The sequence below is a fragment of the Coregonus lavaretus genome (assembly GCF_964263955.1).
Source record: "Coregonus lavaretus genome assembly, chromosome: 5".
Taxonomy (NCBI): Eukaryota; Metazoa; Chordata; class Actinopteri; order Salmoniformes; family Salmonidae; genus Coregonus; species Coregonus lavaretus.
In genome coordinates, this window is record NC_139992.1 from 49,323,764 (window position 1) to 49,349,744 (window position 25,981).

The following is a 25,981-nucleotide window of genomic DNA, read 5'->3' on the forward strand; positions in this document are numbered from 1 at the left end:
AAAACATATCATTCCTGTATTGTATCGGAGCCCATGTATCTAGATAACGTATCGAACTGTCTAGAAAGGGAAATATGTAAATCTCTAGTAGTGACCTTTATTTAACCACGGTGTCCCGTGATATTCCAGGGTGTGTTGTCCTATATGGCAGTAGCTACCACTACAGTGTGGGGGTACAGTACATGTCCCTATAACAATGCTACACAGTTGTATTTACATTTAAATTTTAGTCATTTAGCAGACGCTCTTATCCAGAGCGACTTACAGTTAGTGCATACATTATTTTTTTTTCATACCCCCTGTGGGAATCAAACCCACAACCCTGCCGTTGCAAACGCCATGCTCTATCAACTGAGCTACATCCCTGCCGGCCATTCCCTCCCCTACCCTGGACGACGCTGGGCCAATTGCGCGCCGCCCCATGGGTCTCCCGGTTGCGGCCGGCTACGACAGAGCCTGGATTCGTACCAGGATCTCTAGTGGCACAGCTAGCACTGCGATGCAGTGCCTTAGACCACTGCGCCACTCGGGAGACTATGTATGCGAGTCTGGATGGAGCAACACCCCCCCCCAAGCCCAAAACACAGCAACCCACTCTGTGTGTCCGCCAGGTGTGTCAACTAATGCCTTCCCCCTAATCCCATGTACATAAATGTGTATTGTAGTGGAGTGAATGGCAGGTGTGCCTATAAATGGGGTCCCCTGCCGTTTCCTGTGTGATGGCAGCCAAGGTAGAGTGAGTGTGTTTAATGTAGTGAAGCAACATGCGTCTCTCTGTCCCCTCAGCCCATTGGTTCTAGTGCCAGTGGTGTGGCCCCACTCTTAGAACACCTGCTGTGGTGGCTTGTCACCTAGGGGAACACACTTGTGTGCGTGCATGCATGGACGCACAAACACACACGCACACACACATTCAAGAGCGTGCACACACACACACACACACCCAACAGGCATGCACCATTTCCCATCTACATTAGGCCTGAGAAAGAGCCAACACGTAAAAGGAATGTGATCATCTAAATGACTAGAACAACTCCTTTAACCTACAGCAGCTTACCTTTAAAACACTGATACAGGATCTATTGTTCTATTGCAGTCAACCCCTGGTGAGTGACAGCTGTGGGCTACTAGCTGTGGAACACGTATCGTCTCCTTCAGTCTCTTTTCTCCATAAGCCACCTGCCATCTTGAGTGAGCAGGGAGCACTGAGGACTGGAGTAACCCATCAAAAGTTGTGGCCCGCTGTCACACTGAGACCAACCAGTTAAATGGAAACGCACCACAGCAGGCAATCGTCACATCTATTTTCTATGCAAACTTTCTAAATGTCGACATAAAAATCACTGGACAAGTTAATGGAAACATAGCTACTCTCTCTCTCTCATTCACTCTTTCTGTCTCTTTCTCTTACACATACACAGAGGGGATTGGTCGGCCTTGTCACGCTCACACACACACACACACACACACACACACACACAGCAAGAGGGCCTGGGTCTTGTACGTGCGTATCTGGCAGTATAGAAAGGACCAGGCAGACCTCTTTGATTGGCGTAATTAAAAAAGCCAAAACCCCAAACAAAAGGAGCGTTTTATGGAGCTCCCGCTAACTGGAGAGAGGCTCATTAGCCTAGCCGTGTAATTAGCAAGATGCCGCAGTCCTCGTTAAGGAGAAGTCATAATCGTAAACAAACGCCAGTGAACTCTGAGCCAGGAGCCAGGCGCTCGCTGTAATGAACTGTCAGTGTTCTCTCACTATGAAAGGAGTTCTCACAAAGACAGAAGTGCAGGCACACATTGGCATACGCACGATGTCCTAAATCAAACGCACATACACGTTCTGGAGTGTATACACACAGGCGCATGCACGTGCACACACAAACGGGCAGGTTTCCATTGACCCAGGTTTTTCTGACAAAAGCAATGTCTCAACCAAAAAATCATTGTGATGTGTGTAATGGAAAAAGTAAGATATACAGTAGGAGAAATGTTTAAAAGATCGACAACATTTTCATCTGTTCGACAGGGGTGGATTTTTTTTGGGTCGAACTTTATTTATTGCGACAAATGATGTTTGGAACGGTGTTTTTCCGAATAAATGATGAATGCCAAATAATTCTGAAGCTACGCGGGGTGCGTGATGTCATCATGTAACTATAAAGCTCCACTCCACATTTAATTTAAAATGCCTACTGCTAGCTAAATCAATTTTCTCAACTATAAAAATACATGTTCCTTTGCAGAACAAGGATTGTACTGACTTTCAAGAATGCCTGAATTGCTTCACCTTGCTGTTCTGGTTGGCTGGCAAGTTTCACCATCCAATTATTTCAGATCTACAAAAGTGCAAGTTTCACCATGGCAGGGACTGTGGTGATACATTGGCACATGAGAATTATTAGAATCTGGCAAATATTAGCTAATTTTCCCCAAACATCGGACACCCCCTAACCTCGGACACTCTCTAGCGGTTGGAGGACTGAATCACCTCGAGCTCAACATTAAATGGACTGAAAAATAACGGTACGTTTTGTGACTAACGACACCCTTTTAGCTAGCTGACCACCGATTTTCTGTGCAATTTATGTAAGTTAAGTTAGGTTTTGAGAGTTTAAAAAAAGTTATATGTACACATTTTGTGGAACATGCTGCATTTTGTAAAATTCGACTGCGCGACAGACCACACCTAATTTAATATCCAACTTTTTACCTCTGAAATATAGCTAACAGATTTTCTAATGTTGCTATCTTAGATGCTAAATGTTGATAGAACTGCTAAGTAAGCAAAAAGGAAATAAATTGTAAGTGTTAGATAATACATATCACGAAAACAGTTGTCAAGCTTTACCGTATCAAAATTGGAGTCCTCTGACGGAGGCGTTTTGCACAATCTGCAAAAATGTATTTGGAACTTTGAACCATGAACTTTTTGACACCTATCACTGTTGGCTATGTTTCATCTTACAACAGCTACATAGAGGCAGTATTTAGTCAAATGGTACAATGTATGCATCAATATTACACTAATTGGGACACTAATTTTAATTACAGATAACATCAAACAAAAAACGTGGGTACACTTTCAGTTATTGTGAAAACTTTCATCACCTTTCAATGCCTTAGCTTTGAAATGTAAATGTTTATACATATTCAGATTGAGTTATCTTTCTAAAATGTGTATAGTATGCCAAGTTATTTAGCTACATGTATTTACCACCACAGCATGGAGAAAGTCAAGAGGAAGCAGTGGAGTGAGGTGGACATGTTCCATGCCATGGAGGACTGCGGGGCAGTGATGGCTATCCGCCAGGCTGCCAAGGTTAGGCATCTTTTGTTTTTAGGAGATTACCATGTGTATGTGAATTTTATCTGCTAGTAACAGTTTTCTTTTCTTATCTACCAAGGTGCATGGTGTACCTCGGCAGACCCTGGCGGACAGGCTGAGCGGCCGGGTGACCCATGGTTGTCGCAGTGGACCACCCACATTGCTTGCACCAGAGGATGAAAAGTCTCTGGTGCAGTACTGTATCTACTGCGCCAGCCATGGGTTCCCCTTCACCAGACAGAGGCTGATGAAATACGCCGACAAAATACGCAGGTATTTGGTGTTCTATGTGTTTATGTATGTAGATTGGTGGACTGGCTGTTCTCAATGTGTGTGATGTAAATGTGGATGTGTATGGTGATGCCAAAACAAACATTTTCATCCTGGATGGACAATTATATATTCTATTCTATTGTAGGTTTCGGCACCCAGGGGAAACAATCCCACCACTGGGGAAGAGGTGGTAGGAAATGTTCAGGAGGAGGCACTATAACCTAAGCATGAGGAGGCCGGACACCCTGGATAGGGGGAGAGCTGAGTGTGCCACACGTCCGACGATGGACACCTTCTTCACTTCTTATGAGAAGCACTTGGAGGAGAGTGGGTTGAGGGAGAAACCCAGACAAATCTATAACTGTGATGAGTCTGGGTTTCGTAGCGACCAGAGCAGGCACAAAGTGCTGGCTCCCCGGGGCGCAAAACACGTGTACCAGCAGGCTCCGGGGACCAAGGAGCACATCACAGTGCTGGCCTGCTTCAACGCAACTGGGGAGGACATCCCCCCATTTATCATCTACCCCAAGTGTTTCCCCGGTGGCCACTACACACTGGGAGCCCCCCCCCCCAAGCCTTGTATGGACGGTCAAGCAGTGGCTACATTGACGGGGACCTGTTCAGGAAGTGGTTTCAGCACTTCATTAAGCATGCAGTGAAAGAGTGCCCTCTCCTTCTCCTCTTCGATGGGCACAAGAGCCACATGGACCCGGAAGTGCTCGCGGTGGCACTAAGGGAAGGGGTTATACTTCTTTGTCTTCCACCACACTGCACCCATGTCCTGCAGCCGCTGGACGTGGCATACTTTGGCCCTTTAAAGGCTGAGTTCTCCAAGGTAGCTGGAGACCTTAGCCATTTTGACCACTCCTACATGGTAAACAAATCAGAATTTGCCAGAGTATTCCGCTACCCGTACCAGCGATGCAAGGACATGCGCTATGTGGTGGAAGGGTTTAAGAAGTGTGGCCTCTTCCCTTTTGACCCTTCAGCCATTGAAGGGTCCCGTTTAATGCCGTCTCAAACCCTACTGGGTCCCAACACCGCCTCTACTGGAACCAGCAGCACTGTGCCATCCATCAGCACCTCCTCCCCAGCGACCACAGGAGGACCCTCAGCCCCTGCTCCAGTCCCAGCCGCTGCTCCAGTCCCATCCCTAGCTCTAGAAGAGCACCCCCTAATAGAGGGGGGGGGGCTGATAGCGAAGTACCTGGGGCACATCCTTACTGTCCTGAAGTATCGGCTGGACCGATACAGAAGACTCCCTGTGGTCGCCACATGCCTCACCGGGGAGGAATACACGCGCCAGTGGCAGGAGAGGGGTGAGAAGGAGAGGGCCGAGGCAGAGGAGAAAGAGCGTCGGGCAGCCCTCAGAACACAGAGGGCACAGGAGAGGGCTGCCATGGATGAGACCATTGACGCCATCGCCTCTACTGGACCCCCTGCTGGAACCACTCCTGACAGCTGCATCACCACTGCCAGTGCCTCCCAGTGTGCAACACCTGTAGGAGCAGCCGGAGTCCCCAGCTGCAGAAGAAGGCCACATGCCTACTCTCCCGGCCACAGCATCGTCGGCCCCTCAACCCAACCATTACAAACACCAGCTCCTCCAAGCCATCGTTGGCGGTTTTGTCCACCACCACCCCAATGCACACCACCCCCCATGTCTGTCACCACCAACACGGCCTCCTCTGGACCAACTGCCTCCTCCGTCTCCCCTGGTCACACCACCATAGCAGCCTCGTCTGGTGTCCCTGCCCCCTGCAATTTGAATACCACCACCTCCACAGGTAAACACATGTTAAATTACGAAAAAATGACTGTTTGTTATCTGTTTTATAAAACAGCAATGTAAAATATATATATATATATATATATATATCTTTACATATCTACAGTACATAGCACCAGCCCTCAAGTAATCTCCACCTCCTCTAAAACCTCTGCAGCTTCCTCCAGAGGTATTGATGTAAAAAAGTTGAAAAGGGTTTTCATGCAACATGCTCTGTCTAACAGTACTTTTTCTCAAACTGCAGCACAGAAAAGGAAGAGAAAAGCTACACCGGTCACATCTGTCACACCACCCATGGCACCACTCTCAGGTACTTCATTATCTGTTTTTCTCGCTCTCTCAGTTGTATCAATTACTATTGTTGTTGAAGAACTTCTACATTTTGCAAAACCATATTAATCAATTTGTATTATTATTTTATTTTTTATAAAAGAAGACACCACCTGCTGTGCTCGCTGCGGGGAGCGTGATCCGCCTGCAAGCTCCCCTCAGGAGTGTAGATCCGAGGTGCCATGGGTGTGCTGTGACTTCTGCCAGCACTGGTTCCACTGCAGGTGTGTGCAGTGGGATCAAGAGGTAGCGGTGGAGCTGGATTTTTATTGTGATTTTTGTGACAATATAGGGATGGAGGTCGAGATTTAATTGTTTGTTTTGTTTGTGTTCATATGAAATTATTTATTTGTTCAAAAAAATAAATGTCTAAAATATAATATATATATTTATTGAACCCATCCTGTGTATTTCTTCCTTTACTTTCCAATGCACCTCTGCAACACAAACTCCAACAGTGTTTTCATTGTTTATGTTAATGCACATAACTGAAATTAAAGTGTATTTGATGTAAATTATTAATACTCATATTTCATTTGGTTACAACACTGAATATGTTGGTGAATAACCATTTTTTAAGAGTCCACAGGAGGGCGCACCGGGCTACGCAATGAAAAGTTGACAGGCAAATCATTATTTTTTACCGGAAGACTAGCCAACTAGTCAACTATCTAGTAAACACTTCGGGTACATGGTTGGTGTCTCTTTTTTCAACTAAATTAAACTGATATATCTTGTAATTGAACAAAATAGTAAGGTAGCCAATAACTGGGGGCCGTATACCGATAATACGGGACGTATTTTTTTGCTAAACCGCTTATCAAAAGCTGATAACAGTAGTATTTCCAATGAAATGTCAAACTTGCTAATTGCTAACCCGTTAGCTAACATTTTTACGACACCAATAATCACAAAACATTGAAGGCTTGATCACAAGATAACACTGTTGAAGGTAATATATTTCTTAAACGCTGTTGAATATGCCGATAATACGGGATTCTACGCTAGTCAAATTATTGCATTCTATCCATGCTGGCTTTCATGGGCTACCTGAGACATGACACAGAGAGGTGGGAGGGCATACAGGCTGTTGTAAAATCATTAATGTGTAACACTTCAACCACTTCATTTTTATTCGACACGTCGTTTTTTTTGGGGGGTGTGTGACGTCATTACGTCCAGCTGTTTATATCAATACAAGACAGTTAAATGGAAACGCACCGCAGCAGGCAATCGTCACATCTATTTTCTATGCAAACTTTCTAAATGTCGACATAAAAATCACTGGACAAGTTAATGGAAACATAGCTACTCTCTCTCTCATTCACTCTCTCTGTCTCTTTCTCTCACACAAAGACGCACACACACACAGACAGACACACACACACAGACAGACACACACATTTCTGGTGACAGATCCCTCTGGCTACCATAATGTCTCTTACCCTTGGATTGAACTCACTCAGAGGGCCACATGTATTCTAGATGGCCCTTCACTATCTCTGTATTCTAGATGGCCCTTCACTATCTCTTTATTCTAGATGGCCCTTCACTATCTCTGTATTCTAGATGGCCCTTCACTATCTCTGTATTCTAGATGGCTCTTCACTATCTCTGTATTCTAGATGGCCCTTCACTATCTCTGTATTCTAGATGACCCTTCACCATCTCTGTATTCTAGATGGCCCTTCACCATCTCTGTATTCTAGATGGCCCTTCACCATCTCTGTATTCTAGATGACCTTTCACCATCTCTGTATTCTAGATGACCCTTCACCATCTCTGTATTCTAGATGACCCTTCACCATCTCTGTATTCTAGATGGCACTTCACTATCTCTGTATTCTAGATGGCCCTTCACTATCTCTGTATTCTAGATGACCCTTCACCATCTCTGTATTCTAGATGACCCTTCACCATCTCTGTATTCTGGATGGCCCTTCACTATCTCTGTATTCTAGATGGCCCTTCACTATCTCTGTATTCTAGATGACCCTTCACCATCTCTGTATTCTAAATGACCCTTCACCATCTCTGTATTCTCGATGACCCTTCACCATCTCTGTATTCTAGATGGCGCTTCACCATCGCTGGACTAATTGACTAACTATCTCTTACAGGATTAATTGACTAAAACAGGCGAATGCACGCACACACAGGTGCATGTACGCAGTCACACACACACACACAGGCGCATGTATGCAGATACACACACACACACACACACACACACACACACACACACACACACACACAAAGAAACAGATATACACAGATACTCACGGAAGCATACACACATTAACACAGCCACTCTAGCAATAGCCTAAATATGCAGGTAGATACTGAAGAAAGAGGTCAATGTGTAGGCATATGAGTGTATGAGAAGACTAATTCTTTATAATTGATACGCTACTGTAGAGTATTCATGTAGACTAGCTTTGAGATGCATAGATGCAATATCCACTGTTCCATATCTGATCTGGGGAACACATTGTTGTGAGATGTGACTGACCTCATCTGTAATAGGGGCGGAGCCAGGTGAGCATGCACAGTAAGTGGTATTCATGGAGATGATAGGCCCACTTCCTGTGCTGGAGGAAATGGGTACCGGGGTTTGGGTGTGTATGTGTGAGTGTGTGTGTGTTCTATAACCACCAATGTACTGCTTCTACAGGGTCAGGGAGAATCAAATGCTGTTTCAGACACAATTATGATCCTGTGAGATAGGTGGGTAGCTGCCAAGTATCACTCTGTATGTGTATAAGAGAAAATGAGTGAGTGAGTGAGGGAGAGAGAGAGAGAGAGGTGCACGATGTCTAATATTAAGGTAGTCTCGAGGTATTGCTCGCCTGAGGTAGAGTACCTCTTGATAAGCTGTAGACCACACTATCTACCAAGAGAGTTTTCATCTATATTTTTCATAGCTGTCTATTTACCACCACAAACCGACGTTGGCACTAAGACCGCACCCAAGGAGCTGTATAAGGCCATAAGCAAACAAGAAAATGCTCTTCCAGAAGCGGCGCTCCTAGTAGCTGGGGACTTTAATGCAGGCAAACTTAAATCCGTTTTACCTAATTTCTACCAGCATGTCACATGTGCAACCAGAGGGGAAAAAAACTCTCACAGAGACGCGTACAAAGCTCTCCCTCGCCCTCCATTTGGAAAATCTGAAATTAATTATATCCTCCTGATTCCTGCTTACAAGCAAAAACTAAAGCAGGCAGTACCAGTGACTCGCTCAATACGGAAGTGGTCAGATGACACGGATGTTACGCTACAGGACTGTTTTGCAAGCACAGACTGGAATATGTTCCGGAATTCATCCAATGGCATTGAGGAGTATAACATCTCAGTCACCGGCTTCATCAATAAGTGCATCGGCGACGTCGTCCCCACAGCGACCGTACGTACATACCCCAACCAGAAGCCATGGATTACAGGCAACATCCACACAGAGCTAAAGGCTAGAGCTGCCGTTTTTCAAGGAGCGGGACACTAATCCAGACGCTTATAAGAAATCCCGCTATGCCCATCAAACCGGCAAAGCGTCAATACAGGACTAAGATTGAATCCTACTACACCGGCTCTGACGCTCGTCGAATGTGGCAGGGCTTGCAAACTATTACAAACTACAAAGGGAAACCCAGCCGCGAGCTGCCCAATGACGCGAGTCTACCAGACGGGCTAAATGCCTTTTATGCTCGCTTTGAGGCAAGCAACACTGAAACATGCATGAGAGCACCAGCTGTTCCGGACGACTGTGTGATCACGCTTTAAACAGGTCAACATTCACAAGGCCGCGGGGCCAGACGGATTACCAGGACGTGTACTCAGAGCATTTGATTTCATTTTGATTTGAGAGAGCGCGAGCGAGAGAGAGAGGTGGCTGTGGAAACCTCACAGAGTCCAAAGGAAATTATTACTTGGCCATATACTAACTGATGAAGTCACTAACTGTAAGTCGCTCTGGATAAGAGCGTTTGCTAAATGACTAAAACAACATAAATGAAGAAGAATGTTGTTCTTGTGAAAATGTTGTGAATATGATGTGAACAGGAAACATAGGATGAACAAAAGTAAGTAAGCATTCGTGTCTGCATAAATATGTCCACACAGACACTTGTATGATTTCCATACATTTACCATATCATATTAAGAACACATTTGTGAATGTGTGTGTCCTGTGTGTGTCCTGCGAGTGTGTTTGCGTGCATGCGTGTGTGTGTCCTGCGAGTGTGTGTTCCCAACCCCTCCCTCCCCCCCTTACCTGCAGCAGCGGCCTCTGCACCCCCAGGACCTTCATAGTATCGGCACTAGCCAGGACTTTAAGTGGATCTGCTGTTTTGCTGACGGCCTGGATCTCCTTGTTGATCTCTGTTCTGACTTGGTGCAGGAACAGGTCGTTGATGTAGTAGGTGAGGAATGTCCGGAGCTGGCACTGCTTGGCCTGTCCCGGAGGACCCATGTTCTGCTCCGTCTCATTGATGAACCTTGGGGGGGGGGGGGGGGGACAATGTTGAGGGAACTTTAAAGAGAGTGGAGAGGAGTGTTGCGTCAATGTTAGCCTGGATAAACCTGGGGGGTGAAACAGAGAGACTGGACAGGAATGTTACTGCAATGTTAGAGAACCTTGAGCTATCGTTAGAGAAACTGTACAGGAAGGCTATAGCAATGTTAGCCAGAATATAAATACATATATATATATATATATATATATATATATGCCATTTAGCAGACACTTCTATCCAAAGCGTGCATATATTTTTCATATAGGTGGCCCCTGTGGGAAACGAACCCACAATCCTTGGCGTTGCAAGCACCAGGCTCTACCAACTGAGCCACACAGGACCACTTAGGAACGTAAGTAGTAGTTCCACTAGCTGTAGTACACAGATGCTATAATACCCATGAGAAGGTGGCGATAATGTATTCACATGAAATAAACAGAGGGGAATTGCGTTACTGAAATGAGTAGAAGTATTCCGAACTAATTTGGAAAGAATAATTGACGTGCAGACTATACTCTCCCGAGTGGCGCAGTGGTCTAAGGCACTGCATCGCAGTGCTAGCTGTGCCACTAGAGATCCTGGTTCGAATCCAGGCTCTGTCATAGCCGGCCACGACCGGGAGACCCATGGGGCTGCGCACAATTGGCCCAGGGTAGGGGAGGGAATGGCCGGCAGGGGTGTAGCTCAGTTGGTAGAGCATGGCGTTTGCAACGCCAGGGTTGTGGGTTCGATTCCCACGGGGGGGTATGAAAAATTAAAAAATAATGTATGCACTACCTGTAAGTCGCTCTGGATAAGAGTTAAACGGTGATAATGTGCTAGGATGTTTCCCATGACCAGTAGTGGACAACTTGGACAAACTGCTCGGGGTAAGTCCTTGAAAACAGTGCCATCCTCCGATCTACATGGGTGAGTGTTTAACTAGAGGCAGCTGTCGAGTTGGTCAGATAGGGTCACACAGCAATGTAAGGGTTGGGGGAGCACACATACACACCTCATTTGTCAAGGAATCACTGATAATAACTAGCCCTGTCTCTCACACACACATGCCACAGCACACCTCCACGCAAGAGTGCGTTTGTCCTCAACAGCTTAACAGCCACAAATAAATCAAATCCTTCACAATGTGAAGGGGGTAAGATCTATTCAGAGTTGGAACTATGGAGCAAGGGAAGGAAGGAAGGAGCCAGAGAAGACTCCTATGATGTCTGGGCTCTAGGTATAGTGGGGGACAGGGGGGCTAGAGAGAGGACTCTGTAGAAGGCTATAGGTGTCTATAGGGAAAAGGGATACCTCCATTGCACAACTGAATGCATTCAACCGAAATGTGTGTTCAGAATTTAACCCAGTGAGTGAGTGAGGTGGAGTTTAAGAGAAAGTAAAAATCCCTCATCGATTCCCACTGCGGCTCCTGCTAAAGCCACTAAGTGGAAACTCCATAGTAGACTAATTTAAGTTGAGTCTACAATGACTACCAGGCATCCAGCCCATCTTAAAATGCACAGAACGTCACTAAATACCCCTCAATCACTCCAAATATAGTTAGTGCTGACAAAAACGTTTTCAAAAATTGATCAAGAAAACCAAGTTGCAGCATAAACGTGCCACGCAAACCAAGAAGATTCATCATATCCTGTTACTATTGTCATTGTCTCAATATACACATCAAGTTGATGGATCTAGATTGGTGTGTGAGCACAGATGGATTTTAGTTCGTTAGAGCGATAACGTTTGAATAATGTTGGGGAGAGGACGGAGGATGCAGTCGAACGCTCTCTCTGTACGAATAACCATCTGGAGCTGAGCCTCAGGACTTGGCCCTGTGTCACCATGCAGTCAACTGAGGTAACTCAACTGCTTGACCAGTCGCTTAGCTAACGTTCAGATGTTAACCCGGACATTGACCTAACATCCAGGTAACACATTTATCAAACTGGCTGATGATAGTGATGGCATTAAGTCCATTCAATTAATACTACAGTCTAGTGCCAACTTTGTGGCATTCTACCTACTTTACACACACACACACACATGCCCACGCACACACTCTGTAGCCAAACATATTTACATAATTCGAATGACCCAGTGTATCTTCAAAAATTCTAAGCCACCTCCACAGCTGGCCGATATATGAGACCGGTGTTAATTTTCTATAACGCCTGCTACAAGAAGTCAGTAATTATTAGTGAATGTGCATTATGCATGGTTCTGGTTAAATTTGTAACAAAAAGTGCATTTTCATAGACAGACTTGAATGGTCATATGGTTGTGGAAGGCCTAGGTATAATTGCACAAGCCCTGAATTCATTAGATTATTGCTGACTGTTTGAAAAACACTTAATTGTACAACAAAGCTTATATCTTTTAATCAATATATATGTTGTGAATTGCCCATCAATTTGAAAAAACTGTAGCAGTAGCAGTAGGTACAAGAGCTACAGTAACTCTCAGAAGTGCTAAGCCACCTCCACAGTAGCTACAGTAACTCTCTGAAGTTCTAAGCCACCTCCACAGTAGCTACAGTAACTCTCTGAAGTTCTAAGCCACCTCCACAGTAGCTACACTAACTCTCAGAAGTTCTATGCCACCTCCACAGTAGCTACAGTAACTCTCTGAAGTTCTAAGCCACCTCCACAGTAGCTACAGTAACTCTCTGAAGTTCTAAGGCACCTCCACAGTAGCTACAGTAACTCTCTGAAGTTCTAAGGCACCTCCACAGTAGCTACAGTAACTCTCTGAAGTTCTAAGCCACCTCCACAGTAGCTACACTAACTCTCAGAAGTGCTATGCCACCTCCACAGTAGCTACACTAACTCTCAGAAGTTCTATGCCACCTCCACAGAATCTACAGTAACTCTCAGAAGTTCTAAGCCACCTCCACAGTAGCTACACTAACTCTCAGAAGTTCTATGCCACCTCCACAGAAGCTACAGTAACTCTCAGAAGTTCTAAGCCACCTCCACAGTAGCTACACTAACTCTCTGAAGTTCTAAGCCACCTCCACAGTAGCTACAGTAACTCACTGAAGTTCTAAGCCACCTCCACAGTAGCTACAGTAACTCTCTGAAGTTCTAAGCCACCTCCACAGTAGCTACACTAACTCTCAGAAGTTCTAAGCCACCTCCACAGTAGCTACAGTAACTCTCAGAAGTTCTAAGCCACCTCCACAGTAGCTACAGTAACTCTCAGTTCTAAGCCACCTCCACAGTAGCTACAGTAACTGTCTGAAGTTCTAAGCCACCTCCACAGTAGCGACAGTAACTCTCAGAAGTTCTAAGCCACCTCCACAGTAGCTACAGTAACTCTCAGTTCTAAGCCACCTCCACAGTAGCTACAGTAACTCTCTGAAGTTCTAAGCCACCTCCACAGTAGCTACAGTAACTCTCTGAAGTGCTAAGCCACCTCCACAGTAGCTACAGTAACTCTCTGAAGTTCTAAGCCACCTCCACAGTAGCTACAGTAACTCTCTGAAGTTCTAAGCCACCTCCACAGTAGCTACACTAACTCTCAGAAGTTCTATGCCACCTCCACAGTAGCTACAGTAACTCTCTGAAGTTCTAAGCCACCTCCACAGTAGCTACAGTAACTCTCAGAAGTTCTAAGCCACCTCCACAGTAGCTACAGTAACTCTCAGTTCTAAGCCACCTCCACAGTAGCTACAGTAACTCTCTGAAGTTCTAAGCCACCTCCACAGTAGCTACACTAACTCTCAGAAGTGCTATGCCACCTCCACAGTAGCTACACTAACTCTCAGAAGTTCTATGCCACCTCCACAGAATCTACAGTAACTCTCAGAAGTTCTAAGCCACCTCCACAGTAGCTACACTAACTCTCAGAAGTTATATGCCACCTCCACAGAAGCTACAGTAACTCTCAGAAGTTCTAAGCCACCTCCACAGTAGCTACACTAACTCTCTGAAGTTATAAGCCACCTCCACAGTAGCTACAGTAACTCTCTGAAGTTCTAAGCCACCTCCACAGTAGCTACAGTAACCCTCTGAAGTTCTAAGCCACCTCCACAGTAGCTACACTAACTCTCAGAAGTTCTAAGCCACCTCCACAGTAGCTACAGTAACTCTCAGAAGTTCTAAGCCACCTCCACAGTAGCTACAGTAACTCTCAGTTCTAAGCCACCTCCACAGTAGCTACAGTAACTGTCTGAAGTTCTAAGCCACCTCCACAGTAGCGACAGTAACTCTCAGAAGTTCTAAGCCACCTCCACAGTAGCTACAGTAACTCTCAGTTCTAAGCCACCTCCACAGTAGCTACAGTAACTCTCTGAAGTTCTAAGCCACCTCCACAGTAGCTACACTAACTCTCAGAAGTTCTAAGCCACCTCCACAGTAGCTACAGTAACTCTCAGAAGTTCTAAGCCACATCCACAGTAGCTACAGTAACTCTCTGAAGTTCTAAGCCACCTCCACAGTAGCTACAGTAACTCTCTGAAGTTCTAAGCCACCTCCACAGTAGCGACAGTAACTCTCAGAAGTTCTAAGCCACCTCCACAGTAGCTACAGTAACTCTCAGTTCTAAGCCACCTCCACAGTAGCTACAGTAACTCTCAGTTCTAAGCCACCTCCACAGTAGCTACAGCAACTCTCTGAAGTTCTAAGCCACCTCCACAGTAGCTACAGTAACTCTCTGAAGTTCTAAGCCACCTCCACAGTAGCTACAGTAACTCTCACAAGTTCTAAGCCACCTCCACAGTAGCTACAGTAACTCTCAGAAGTTCTAAGCCACCTCCACAGTAGCTACAGTAACTCTCTGAAGTTCTAAGCCACCTCCACAGTAGCTACACTAACTCTCAGAAGTTCTAAGCCACCTCCACAGTAGCTACAGTAACTCTCAGAAGTTCTAAGACACCTCCACAGTTGCTACAGTAACTCTCTGAAGTTCTAAGCCACCTCCACAGTAGCTACAGTAACTCTCTGAAGTTCTAAGCCACCTCCACAGTAGCGACAGTAACTCTCAGAAGTTCTAAGCCACCTCCACAGTAGCTACAGTAACTCTCAGTTCTAAGCCACCTCCACAGTAGCTACAGTAACTCTCAGTTCTAAGCCACCTCCACAGTAGCTACAGTAACTGTCTGAAGTTCTAAGCCACCTCCACAGTAGCTACAGTAACTCTCTGAAGTTCTAAGCCACCTCCACAGTAGCTACAGTAACTCTCACAAGTTCTAAGCCACCTCCACAGTAGCTACACTAACTCTCAGAAGTTCTAAGCCACCTCCACAGTAGCTACAGTAACTCTCAGAAGTTCTAAGACACCTCCACAGTTGCTACAGTAACTCTCTGAAGTTCTAAGCCACCTCCACAGTAGCTACAGTAACTCTATGAAGTTCTAAGCCACCTCCACAGTAGCTACAGTAACTCTCTGAAGTTCTAAGCCACCTCCACAGTAGCGACAGTAACTCTCTGAAGTTCTAAGCCACCTCCACAGTAGCTACAGTAACTCTCTGAAGTTCTAAGCCACCTCCACAGTAGCTACAGTAACTCTCTGAAGTTCTAAGCCACCTCCACAGTAGCTACAGTAACTGTCTGAAGTTCTAAGCCACCTCCACAGTAGCTACAGTAACTCTCTGAAGTTCTAAGCCACCTCCACAGTAGCTACAGTAACTCTCACAAGTTCTAAGCCACCTCCACAGTAGCTACACTAACTCTCAGAAGTTCTAAGCCACCTCCACAGTAGCTACAGTAACTCTCAGAAGTTCTAAGACACCTCCACAGTTGCTACAGTAACTCTCTGAAGTTCTAAGCCACCTCCACAGTAGCTACAGTAACTCTCTGAAGTTCTAAGCCACCTCCACAGTAGCGACAGTAACTCTCAGAAGTTCTAAGCCACCTCCACAGTAGCTACAGTAACTCTCAGTTCTAAGCCACCTCCACAGTAGCTACAGTAACTCTCAGTTCTAAGCCACCTCCACAGTAGCTACAGTAACTGTCTGAAGTTCTAAGCCACCTCCACAGTAGCTACAGTAACTCTCTGAAGTTCTAAGCCACCTCCACAGTAGCTACAGTAACTCTCACAAGTTCTAAGCCACCTCCACAGTAGCTACAGTAACTATCAGAAGTTCTAAGCCACCTCCACAGTAGCTACAGTAACTCTCTGAAGTTCTAAGCCACCTCCACAGTAGCTACAGTAACTCTCACAAGTTCTAAGCCACCTCCACAGTAGCTACAGTAACTCTCTGAAGTTCTAAGCCACCTCCACAGTAGCTACAGTAACTCTCTGAAGTTCTAAGCCACCTCCACAGTAGCTACAGTAACTCTCACAAGTTCTAAGCCACCTCCACAGTAGCTACAGTAACTCTCTGAAGTTCTAAGCCACCTCCACCTCCACAGTAGCTACAGTAACTCTCACAAGTTCTAAGCCACCTCCACAGTAGCTACAGTAACTCTCTGAAGTTCTAAGCCACCTCCACAGTAGCTACAGTAACTCTCACAAGTTCTAAGCCACCTCCACAGTAGCTACACTAACTCTCAGAAGTTCTAAGCCACCTCCACAGTAGCTACAGTAACTCTCAGAAGTTCTAAGACACCTCCACAGTTGCTACAGTAACTCTCTGAAGTTCTAAGCCACCTCCACAGTAGCTACAGTAACTCTCTGAAGTTCTAAGCCACCTCCACAGTAGCGACAGTAACTCTCAGAAGTTCTAAGCCACCTCCACAGTAGCTACAGTAACTCTCACAAGTTCTAAGCCACCTCCACAGTAGCTACACTAACTCTCAGAAGTTCTAAGCCACCTCCACAGTAGCTACAGTAACTCTCAGAAGTTCTAAGACACCTCCACAGTTGCTACAGTAACTCTCTGAAGTTCTAAGCCACCTCCACAGTAGCTACAGTAACTCTCTGAAGTTCTAAGCCACCTCCACAGTAGCGACAGTAACTCTCAGAAGTTCTAAGCCACCTCCACAGTAGCTACAGTAACTCTCAGTTCTAAGCCACCTCCACAGTAGCTACAGTAACTCTCAGTTCTAAGCCACCTCCACAGTAGCTACAGTAACTGTCTGAAGTTCTAAGCCACCTCCACAGTAGCTACAGTAACTCTCTGAAGTTCTAAGCCACCTCCACAGTAGCTACAGTAACTCTCACAAGTTCTAAGCCACCTCCACAGTAGCTACAGTAACTATCAGAAGTTCTAAGCCACCTCCACAGTAGCTACAGTAACTCTCTGAAGTTCTAAGCCACCTCCACAGTAGCTACACTAACTCTCAGAAGTTATATGCCACCTCCACAGAAGCTACAGTAACTCTCAGAAGTTCTAAGCCACCTCCACAGTAGCTACACTAACTCTCTGAAGTTCTAAGCCACCTCCACAGTAGCTACAGTAACTCTCTGAAGTTCTAAGCCACCTCCACAGTAGCTACAGTAACCCTCTGAAGTTCTAAGCCACCTCCACAGTAGCTACACTAACTCTCAGAAGTTCTAAGCCACCTCCACAGTAGCTACAGTAACTCTCAGAAGTTCTAAGCCACCTCCACAGTAGCTACAGTAACTCTCAGTTCTAAGCCACCTCCACAGTAGCTACAGTAACTGTCTGAAGTTCTAAGCCACCTCCACAGTAGCGACAGTAACTCTCAGAAGTTCTAAGCCACCTCCACAGTAGCTACAGTAACTCTCAGTTCTAAGCCACCTCCACAGTAGCTACAGTAACTCTCTGAAGTTCTAAGCCACCTCCACAGTAGCTACACTAACTCTCAGAAGTTCTAAGCCACCTCCACAGTAGCTACAGTAACTCTCAGAAGTTCTAAGCCACATCCACAGTAGCTACAGTAACTCTCTGAAGTTCTAAGCCACCTCCACAGTAGCTACAGTAACTCTCTGAAGTTCTAAGCCACCTCCACAGTAGCGACAGTAACTCTCAGAAGTTCTAAGCCACCTCCACAGTAGCTACAGTAACTCTCAGTTCTAAGCCACCTCCACAGTAGCTACAGTAACTCTCAGTTCTAAGCCACCTCCACAGTAGCTACAGCAACTCTCTGAAGTTCTAAGCCACCTCCACAGTAGCTACAGTAACTCTCTGAAGTTCTAAGCCACCTCCACAGTAGCTACAGTAACTCTCACAAGTTCTAAGCCACCTCCACAGTAGCTACAGTAACTCTCAGAAGTTCTAAGCCACCTCCACAGTAGCTACAGTAACTCTCTGAAGTTCTAAGCCACCTCCACAGTAGCTACACTAACTCTCAGAAGTTCTAAGCCACCTCCACAGTAGCTACAGTAACTCTCAGAAGTTCTAAGACACCTCCACAGTTGCTACAGTAACTCTCTGAAGTTCTAAGCCACCTCCACAGTAGCTACAGTAACTCTCTGAAGTTCTAAGCCACCTCCACAGTAGCGACAGTAACTCTCAGAAGTTCTAAGCCACCTCCACAGTAGCTACAGTAACTCTCAGTTCTAAGCCACCTCCACAGTAGCTACAGTAACTCTCAGTTCTAAGCCACCTCCACAGTAGCTACAGTAACTGTCTGAAGTTCTAAGCCACCTCCACAGTAGCTACAGTAACTCTCTGAAGTTCTAAGCCACCTCCACAGTAGCTACAGTAACTCTCACAAGTTCTAAGCCACCTCCACAGTAGCTACACTAACTCTCAGAAGTTCTAAGCCACCTCCACAGTAGCTACAGTAACTCTCAGAAGTTCTAAGACACCTCCACAGTTGCTACAGTAACTCTCTGAAGTTCTAAGCCACCTCCACAGTAGCTACAGTAACTCTATGAAGTTCTAAGCCACCTCCACAGTAGCTACAGTAACTCTCTGAAGTTCTAAGCCACCTCCACAGTAGCGACAGTAACTCTCTGAAGTTCTAAGCCACCTCCACAGTAGCTACAGTAACTCTCTGAAGTTCTAAGCCACCTCCACAGTAGCTACAGTAACTCTCTGAAGTTCTAAGCCACCTCCACAGTAGCTACAGTAACTGTCTGAAGTTCTAAGCCACCTCCACAGTAGCTACAGTAACTCTCTGAAGTTCTAAGCCACCTCCACAGTAGCTACAGTAACTCTCACAAGTTCTAAGCCACCTCCACAGTAGCTACACTAACTCTCAGAAGTTCTAAGCCACCTCCACAGTAGCTACAGTAACTCTCAGAAGTTCTAAGACACCTCCACAGTTGCTACAGTAACTCTCTGAAGTTCTAAGCCACCTCCACAGTAGCTACAGTAACTCTCTGAAGTTCTAAGCCACCTCCACAGTAGCGACAGTAACTCTCAGAAGTTCTAAGCCACCTCCACAGTAGCTACAGTAACTCTCAGTTCTAAGCCACCTCCACAGTAGCTACAGTAACTCTCAGTTCTAAGCCACCTCCACAGTAGCTACAGTAACTGTCTGAAGTTCTAAGCCACCTCCACAGTAGCTACAGTAACTCTCTGAAGTTCTAAGCCACCTCCACAGTAGCTACAGTAACTCTCACAAGTTCTAAGCCACCTCCACAGTAGCTACAGTAACTATCAGAAGTTCTAAGCCACCTCCACAGTAGCTACAGTAACTCTCTGAAGTTCTAAGCCACCTCCACAGTAGCTACAGTAACTCTCACAAGTTCTAAGCCACCTCCACAGTAGCTACAGTAACTCTCTGAAGTTCTAAGCCACCTCCACAGTAGCTACAGTAACTCTCTGAAGTTCTAAGCCACCTCCACAGTAGCTACAGTAACTCTCACAAGTTCTAAGCCACCTCCACAGTAGCTACAGTAACTCTCTGAAGTTCTAAGCCACCTCCACCTCCACAGTAGCTACAGTAACTCTCACAAGTTCTAAGCCACCTCCACAGTAGCTACAGTAACTCTCTGAAGTTCTAAGCCACCTCAAGTAGCTACAGTAACTCTCAGCTCTTAATTTGACAACACATAATGGTGAACCTCAGTTCTTCTGACAATGCCAAGTTGCCCATTTCATCATTATAATATTATTGTAAGCTAGTGTCTCGTCTACTTCTGGAGCTGTGACTGGCCCAGGTCATTTAAAGCTCTATTGTGTCTACAACTAAACCACTACTAAAATGAACTCAGTCACCTATAAACTTTCCTATTCAATGGATAAGAATTCAATAATGAGGCCTGTTTGAGATAATAGGTTTACAATGGTGGAATCCAGTTTGACATTTGTTGAAAAAAAGGTTGTGTGGGTAATGACAGTAAGTAGGTCCCAAATGCCACCCTATTCCTTACGGACCCTGGTCAAAAGTAGTGCACTATAAAGGGAATCGGGTGCCATTTGGGACGCAAACAGAAAGAGCAGAACACTGGGGAAGATGTCGTCACAGGGCACAGCGTGAGTCTCATCACCACGGAGACACCACGGCAACACTGTGGTGATGGCGGTGGGACGCCGGCGCTCCTGTCTGTGAAATACAAATTAATAACCCTGCAAATCTGAATAGCAGTCTTCATCCTCCGCACACACATTCAGACTCATCCTCCTAACACACACACACACACACACACACACACACACACAGCGCACTGTCCTGAGGTCATCTCGGCCCCGTCCAGACTCCCGAGACCCCCCCTCCACACACACCGTGGCAGCCAGCAGGCATCGCTCACTCTTAATAAGGGGATTAGGGAGCAGCTCCATGGTCTTGCTAGTCTAGCAGCAGAAATAGAATGACTAGTGGGATGGAGAGAGTCAGTCAGTGGCAGGGCCTTAATGGTTCATCAACAGGAAATCTTCATTTGTCCACGTGCTAATGAGACTGACACCCAGGCCACGAACACACACACACACACACACCACACAGTCTAACACTGTCAACCGCTGATCTGGCTCCATCACTGATCACTCCACACACCCACTACTGAAGAGACAGACTCAGAGAGAAGCAGCACTTACCCCCCCCCCAGGGCAGGGCTCTTCTGGATCCAACGGCACTTCCAGTCGCACTAAAACCCCAGTTTATAAGCAGCGACTGCTGTTGATTGTGCTAGACGGCATCTAATTGACTATCTTCAGGAAACAGATGTCGGAGCCCGAGGCTTAGCGCTAGATAATTGTCTGCGCAGTACCCTCCCTGTGTATATTGATATCAAAATAACATTTCAGAACTCACTTATACCAACAGTGCGCCATCTAAATCTAATCTAACTCCCATCTTGTTATTATACTGTATTAAAACTATAACGACGATGCTTGTTTTCAGAGGAAGAACAGCTAGTTTCCTGGAGCCAATGCAACTGGGAGAAGGACGGTGTTGACCCTCGACACTGATCTAAGGTCTGTTTAGCATGTCCTCCCTAATGATTAAGGTTAGGAATTGGTGATGGTCAGCTGATCCTAGATCTGTGCCTAAGGGAAACTATCTGGAGTGGGATGCTGAAGAGAGAGCGTGCCAAAACAGATTATAATCTATTTCAAATCTCCCATAATTCCCCCTGGGCTACGGCCTATCAGCCGTGGACAATTCCCATTACTCCGGCCACCAAGGAGGCCACGCCCTGCTGAGACCCGACAAACACTGTTGGAGATGAGTGTGTGTGTGGTGTGTGTGTGTGTCAATACTTCCAATCAACAGACCCAATAAAATACATAGCTCCAGGCTTGACAGTGCTTAGCCAACTGATGACATTATGTGACATTAGCACAGTCAGCACTGCCGTACGCATTCACCTCAATGATCCGACTGTAATAAAAAAAAAGAGTTTGACGCATGGGGACATTTTATGGGATTCACGACGCATCAGACATTACTTTCATTCAAAGGAATAAAACAATGAATGCTAAAACGGCAGGTTTTTTAATTGTTCTTCAACTGCATCCCAGTAGAGTAAAATAATATAATATGAATTAGTCTCTACAGCATATTAAACACACAGACCACTGAACCATCATCCAGGACCAGGATCTTGATGTACTGTAGCACTTTATCTTACCTGGCATTTACTAGGTATCACCAGGTACTTTCTGGTAGGTATTTCAAATAATTCAACCCAATTGGTAACTAACTGGTCCATACAGTAGCAATACCCACCATATAGTATTTTACTCCTATGATTATTTACATTTACATTTTAGTCATTTAGCAGACGCTCTTATCCAGGGCACAAGGGCACAACAACAGATTTTTCACCTAGTTGGCTCGGGGATTAGAACCAGTGACCTTTCGGTTACTGGCACAATAATAATAATAATATGCCATTTAGCACACACTTAACCACTAAGCTACCTGCCGTAAAGCTACCTACTGTAAAATGAATCTTGTCCTCCAGTCAGCTTTCTCTCTAGTAACTGAGCTTAGGGAGGAGTAGGGTTGAACAATTCTGTTGACTTCCAGAAGTCCTGGTTGGAGGAATCCGGATTTTCTGCTTATTCCCCCCATGATTCCGGAAATCTTCCAACCAGGACTTCTGAAAAATCAGGTACTTTTGGAGAAGTCACTGGAATTGTGCAACCCTAGAGTCGAGGTTGCTGTACAATATGCCCTAGGCACTTGCAGAGGCCCATATCGCCACTAGATGGCAATATGACAGCTTCCTCCACACATCCCTCACAACACCAGTATCTGACTCGAATCTCCTGATAGAAATGGCTTTGAGAGAGCATTAAGATTCTATTCGGTAGGTTACCGTCTAAAGCCTGATCGCTGTGTGTTGCATTTAGTGTTTTCTCTCGTTCAGACAAAGAGCGGCAGAGTGAAATGCATATGGTTGTCCCACACACACGCCCACCTCTCTCCCAGACTCTCCGCTGTCTGCGACCCTCTCTCACCCCTACACAATTATTACACCAGTTAAAGGCAATCACGTGTGTGTGTGTGTGTGTGTGTGTGTGTGTGTGTGATGCCATATTGGCAGGTTGGAACACAGCTTTTCTACTAAAAATTACTGGGAGGAGGAGGGTGAGGAAAGAAGTGCTGCAGTAGCCAACAAACCCTGTCTTTCTCCCAAGAGGGCTATGGGAGTTCTACTGTCCTCATTCAAACCCAGAGGGAATGGTCTCCCTATATGCAGCTCAGTGAGTTACATGTTCAAGGAACAGTCTCTGTTACTGTCCCCATTGTGTAGGTTACAATGATGCTACGTTTGTAATGATGTTACTTTAAATCTGCACACCATAACAGGCAAAGTAAAGAATCATCTGTATTCTACAGTAAGGTATCGTTTCCAACAGGTGGCATCACTCCTATGTGATGCTGGTCCCTCGTCTGACAATGGACAATACCTTGTTTGTGTGAATCTCAGTGTCTGTACTAGACCTGTCTGACCGTTTGTAGCAGTGTGTGTGAGTATCCGTGCCTGTGTGTGTGTCTACGTGTGCGTTTCAGCCCAGTCCTGTCTGTGGGTGCGTAGACCAATTAAAACAGGTGAGATTGATCACCTCAGGCTCTCCCCACCGCCTGGGCTTCCTGCAGTCAACAGGAAATGAGATGGCCTCGTTTAGCTGACGCCGCGCCACCATGACAAATCACCCCCACAGAAGCACATGCAGGTCCTGTAGCCTTCCCTCGTCTCCTCTCTTTCCTTTCTTTTCTACTGGTCTTTGTTTCTCCAACCTCTCTTCCTCCACTCCTCTCATTTATGTTGTCCTCTTTATGTCTCCAAGTTCTCTTCTTCTCTCGTCCTCTTTATGTCTCTAAGTTCTCTTCTTCTCTCCTCCTCTTCATGTCTCCGTTCTCTTCTTCTCTCCTCCTCTTTATGTCTCCAAGTTCTCTTCTTCTCTCCTCCTCTTTATGTCTCCAAGTTCTCTTCTTCTCTCCTCCTCTTTATGTCTCCAAGTTCTCTTCTTCTCTCCTCCTCTTCATGTCTCAGTTCTCTTCTTCTCTCCTCCTCTTTATGTCTCCAAGTTCTCTTCTTCTGTCCTCCTCTTTATGTCTCCAAGTTCTCTTCTTCTCTCCTCCTCTTTATGTCTCCAAGTTCTCTTCTTCTGTCCTCCTCTTTATGTCTCAAAGTTCTCTTCTTCTCTCCTCCTCTTCATGTCTCCGTTCTCTTCTTCTCTCCTCCTCTCCTCCTCTTTATGTCTCCGTTCTCTTCTTCTCTCCTCCTCTTTATGTCTCCAAGTTCTCTTCTTCTCTCCTCCCCTTTATTTCTCCAAGTTCTCTTCTTCTGTCCTCCTCTTTATGTCTCAAAGTTCTCTTCTTCTCTCCTCCTCTTCATGTCTCCGTTCTCTTCTTCTCTCCTCCTCTTTATGTCTCCAAGTTCTCTTCTTCTCTCCTCCTCTTTATGTCTCCAAGTTCTCTTCTCTCCTCCTCTTTATGTCTCCAAGTTCTCTTCTTCTCTTTGTTTATCCAATCTCTCTTCCTACACTCCTCTCTCCTCACCTCTTTTCTCCAACCTCAAACAACAGAACATATGGGCACACACACACACACACAAACACACACACAAACGCACAAGCTAGGTTACACACACACACACACACACACACACACACCAATCCACCGGCCCGCACAATGCATCTCTTTCCCAAGGCCCAGTGGTTTTCCTCTGAATAGTGGTGTCTGAGAGGAGGCAGCTCATAGAAAACCAGGGAGATTGACCCATTAGGCCTAGAGAGTACATTTTACATTTAAGTCATTTAGCAGACGATCTTATCCAGAGCGACTTACAAATTGGTGCATTCAACTTAGGATAGCCAGTGGGACATCCACATCTTGATCACAAGAGGGAGGACGGCCTATATAATGGGAGTGTATGGGGGCAAATCGCTGTTTTGTGCATACTGTATAATACTATATAATGGAGGTCTATGGAGGGGAAAGCAGGTGATTGCGCTGTTCTGCACCGTTGGTTGTTCAATGGGGGGCTATAGAGAGAGATGTGGGTGATTGACATTGGGACAGTTGGGGCAATCAAGCTCTTCAGAAAGGGCCCAATCATGTCCTTCAGGCTTAAAACGGCTGAACTGAATGGCAGAAGCCATTTCCCCTTTACACTCCTAATAAGAGAAGGCAAATGCCTCACTTATGGGGACCGAACACAACGTCCTCACAATACACATCCCATCCACCTCCTTTGTACAGTAGCTGAGGACACAATCAGTCCCCATAAGTTAGGCAAAGGCAGGTGTGGTCTATGCTGTTGCACTATACAGTATCGCTCTGCTCCTGAACGCTCTATAGCTTAGAAATCTTTCCAATTACAAGACTGGGATTTACAGGCAACAATAAACAGGCTATTTCCTGCAGGTGCTGTTTAGGGAAGCAGAGAGGAGGAAACAGTTTGATAACAACAGAGGGGCAAAACCACAGGTTGTTTATACAAGGGCATGTGCTAACGTACTGGCAACCTTTTACCTTAAAGCTTATCTCACTTACCACAAAGACCATATGAATACATATAAGACATACATTTTTCTTTTAGTAATTTTTTGCCTAGAGTTCCATGTAAAAAGAGATTGAAACTCAACTCAAGGTGACATTACGTGTGAAAACAGTGTTGAGAATTTTTTTCCCCTTTAGACCATTCTCTCACAACTAGATAGTCAGATAAGCTTCTGACTGTCTGAGAAAAGCCTTATCTCAGCATAGAAATACAAGTCCTCTCAAACTTGAAGCTCAATGTCAAATGAACACAGTGGGGGATTTATTAAGTATAAGGTGGCACCAACAGGGTCAAACTGAAGCCAAACTTACAGGAGCACACCAAGGATGAGGGGTGAAGATAGATGCAGCGAGGAGGGTAAAGCACTAGACCCTGGTATCCAAATCAATGGAGGCTGGATCACCGGAGCTATGTACCAACACAGATCCATCTGGATCACATAGAGGGGGTTTAACTCCCCTTAAACCTCCCCAAAAATAAAACAGTTTTCTGGAACTAGGAACACAA

The 25,981-nt window shown here is 45.6% G+C and overlaps 1 protein-coding gene and 1 long non-coding RNA gene across 2 annotated transcripts in view; one reads left to right on the forward strand and one right to left on the reverse strand.

Moving 5' to 3' along the window:
• The window catches only part of LOC311129049 (exocyst complex component 4-like), a 181,299-nt gene that overhangs the window by 49,833 nt on the left and 105,485 nt on the right, over positions 1-25,981 (reverse strand). The window contains exon 11 of the mRNA XM_084161309.1: positions 9,988-10,210. Within this exon, the coding sequence (XP_084017435.1) occupies positions 9,988-10,210 (223 nt within the window). The remainder of the gene's footprint in view (positions 1-9,987; positions 10,211-25,981) is intronic.
• On the forward strand, positions 5,242-6,114 carry LOC311128741. Its single transcript, XR_014613226.1, has 3 exons — positions 5,242-5,385; positions 5,632-5,697; positions 5,821-6,114. It is a non-coding gene; the product is annotated as an uncharacterized lncRNA (long non-coding RNA).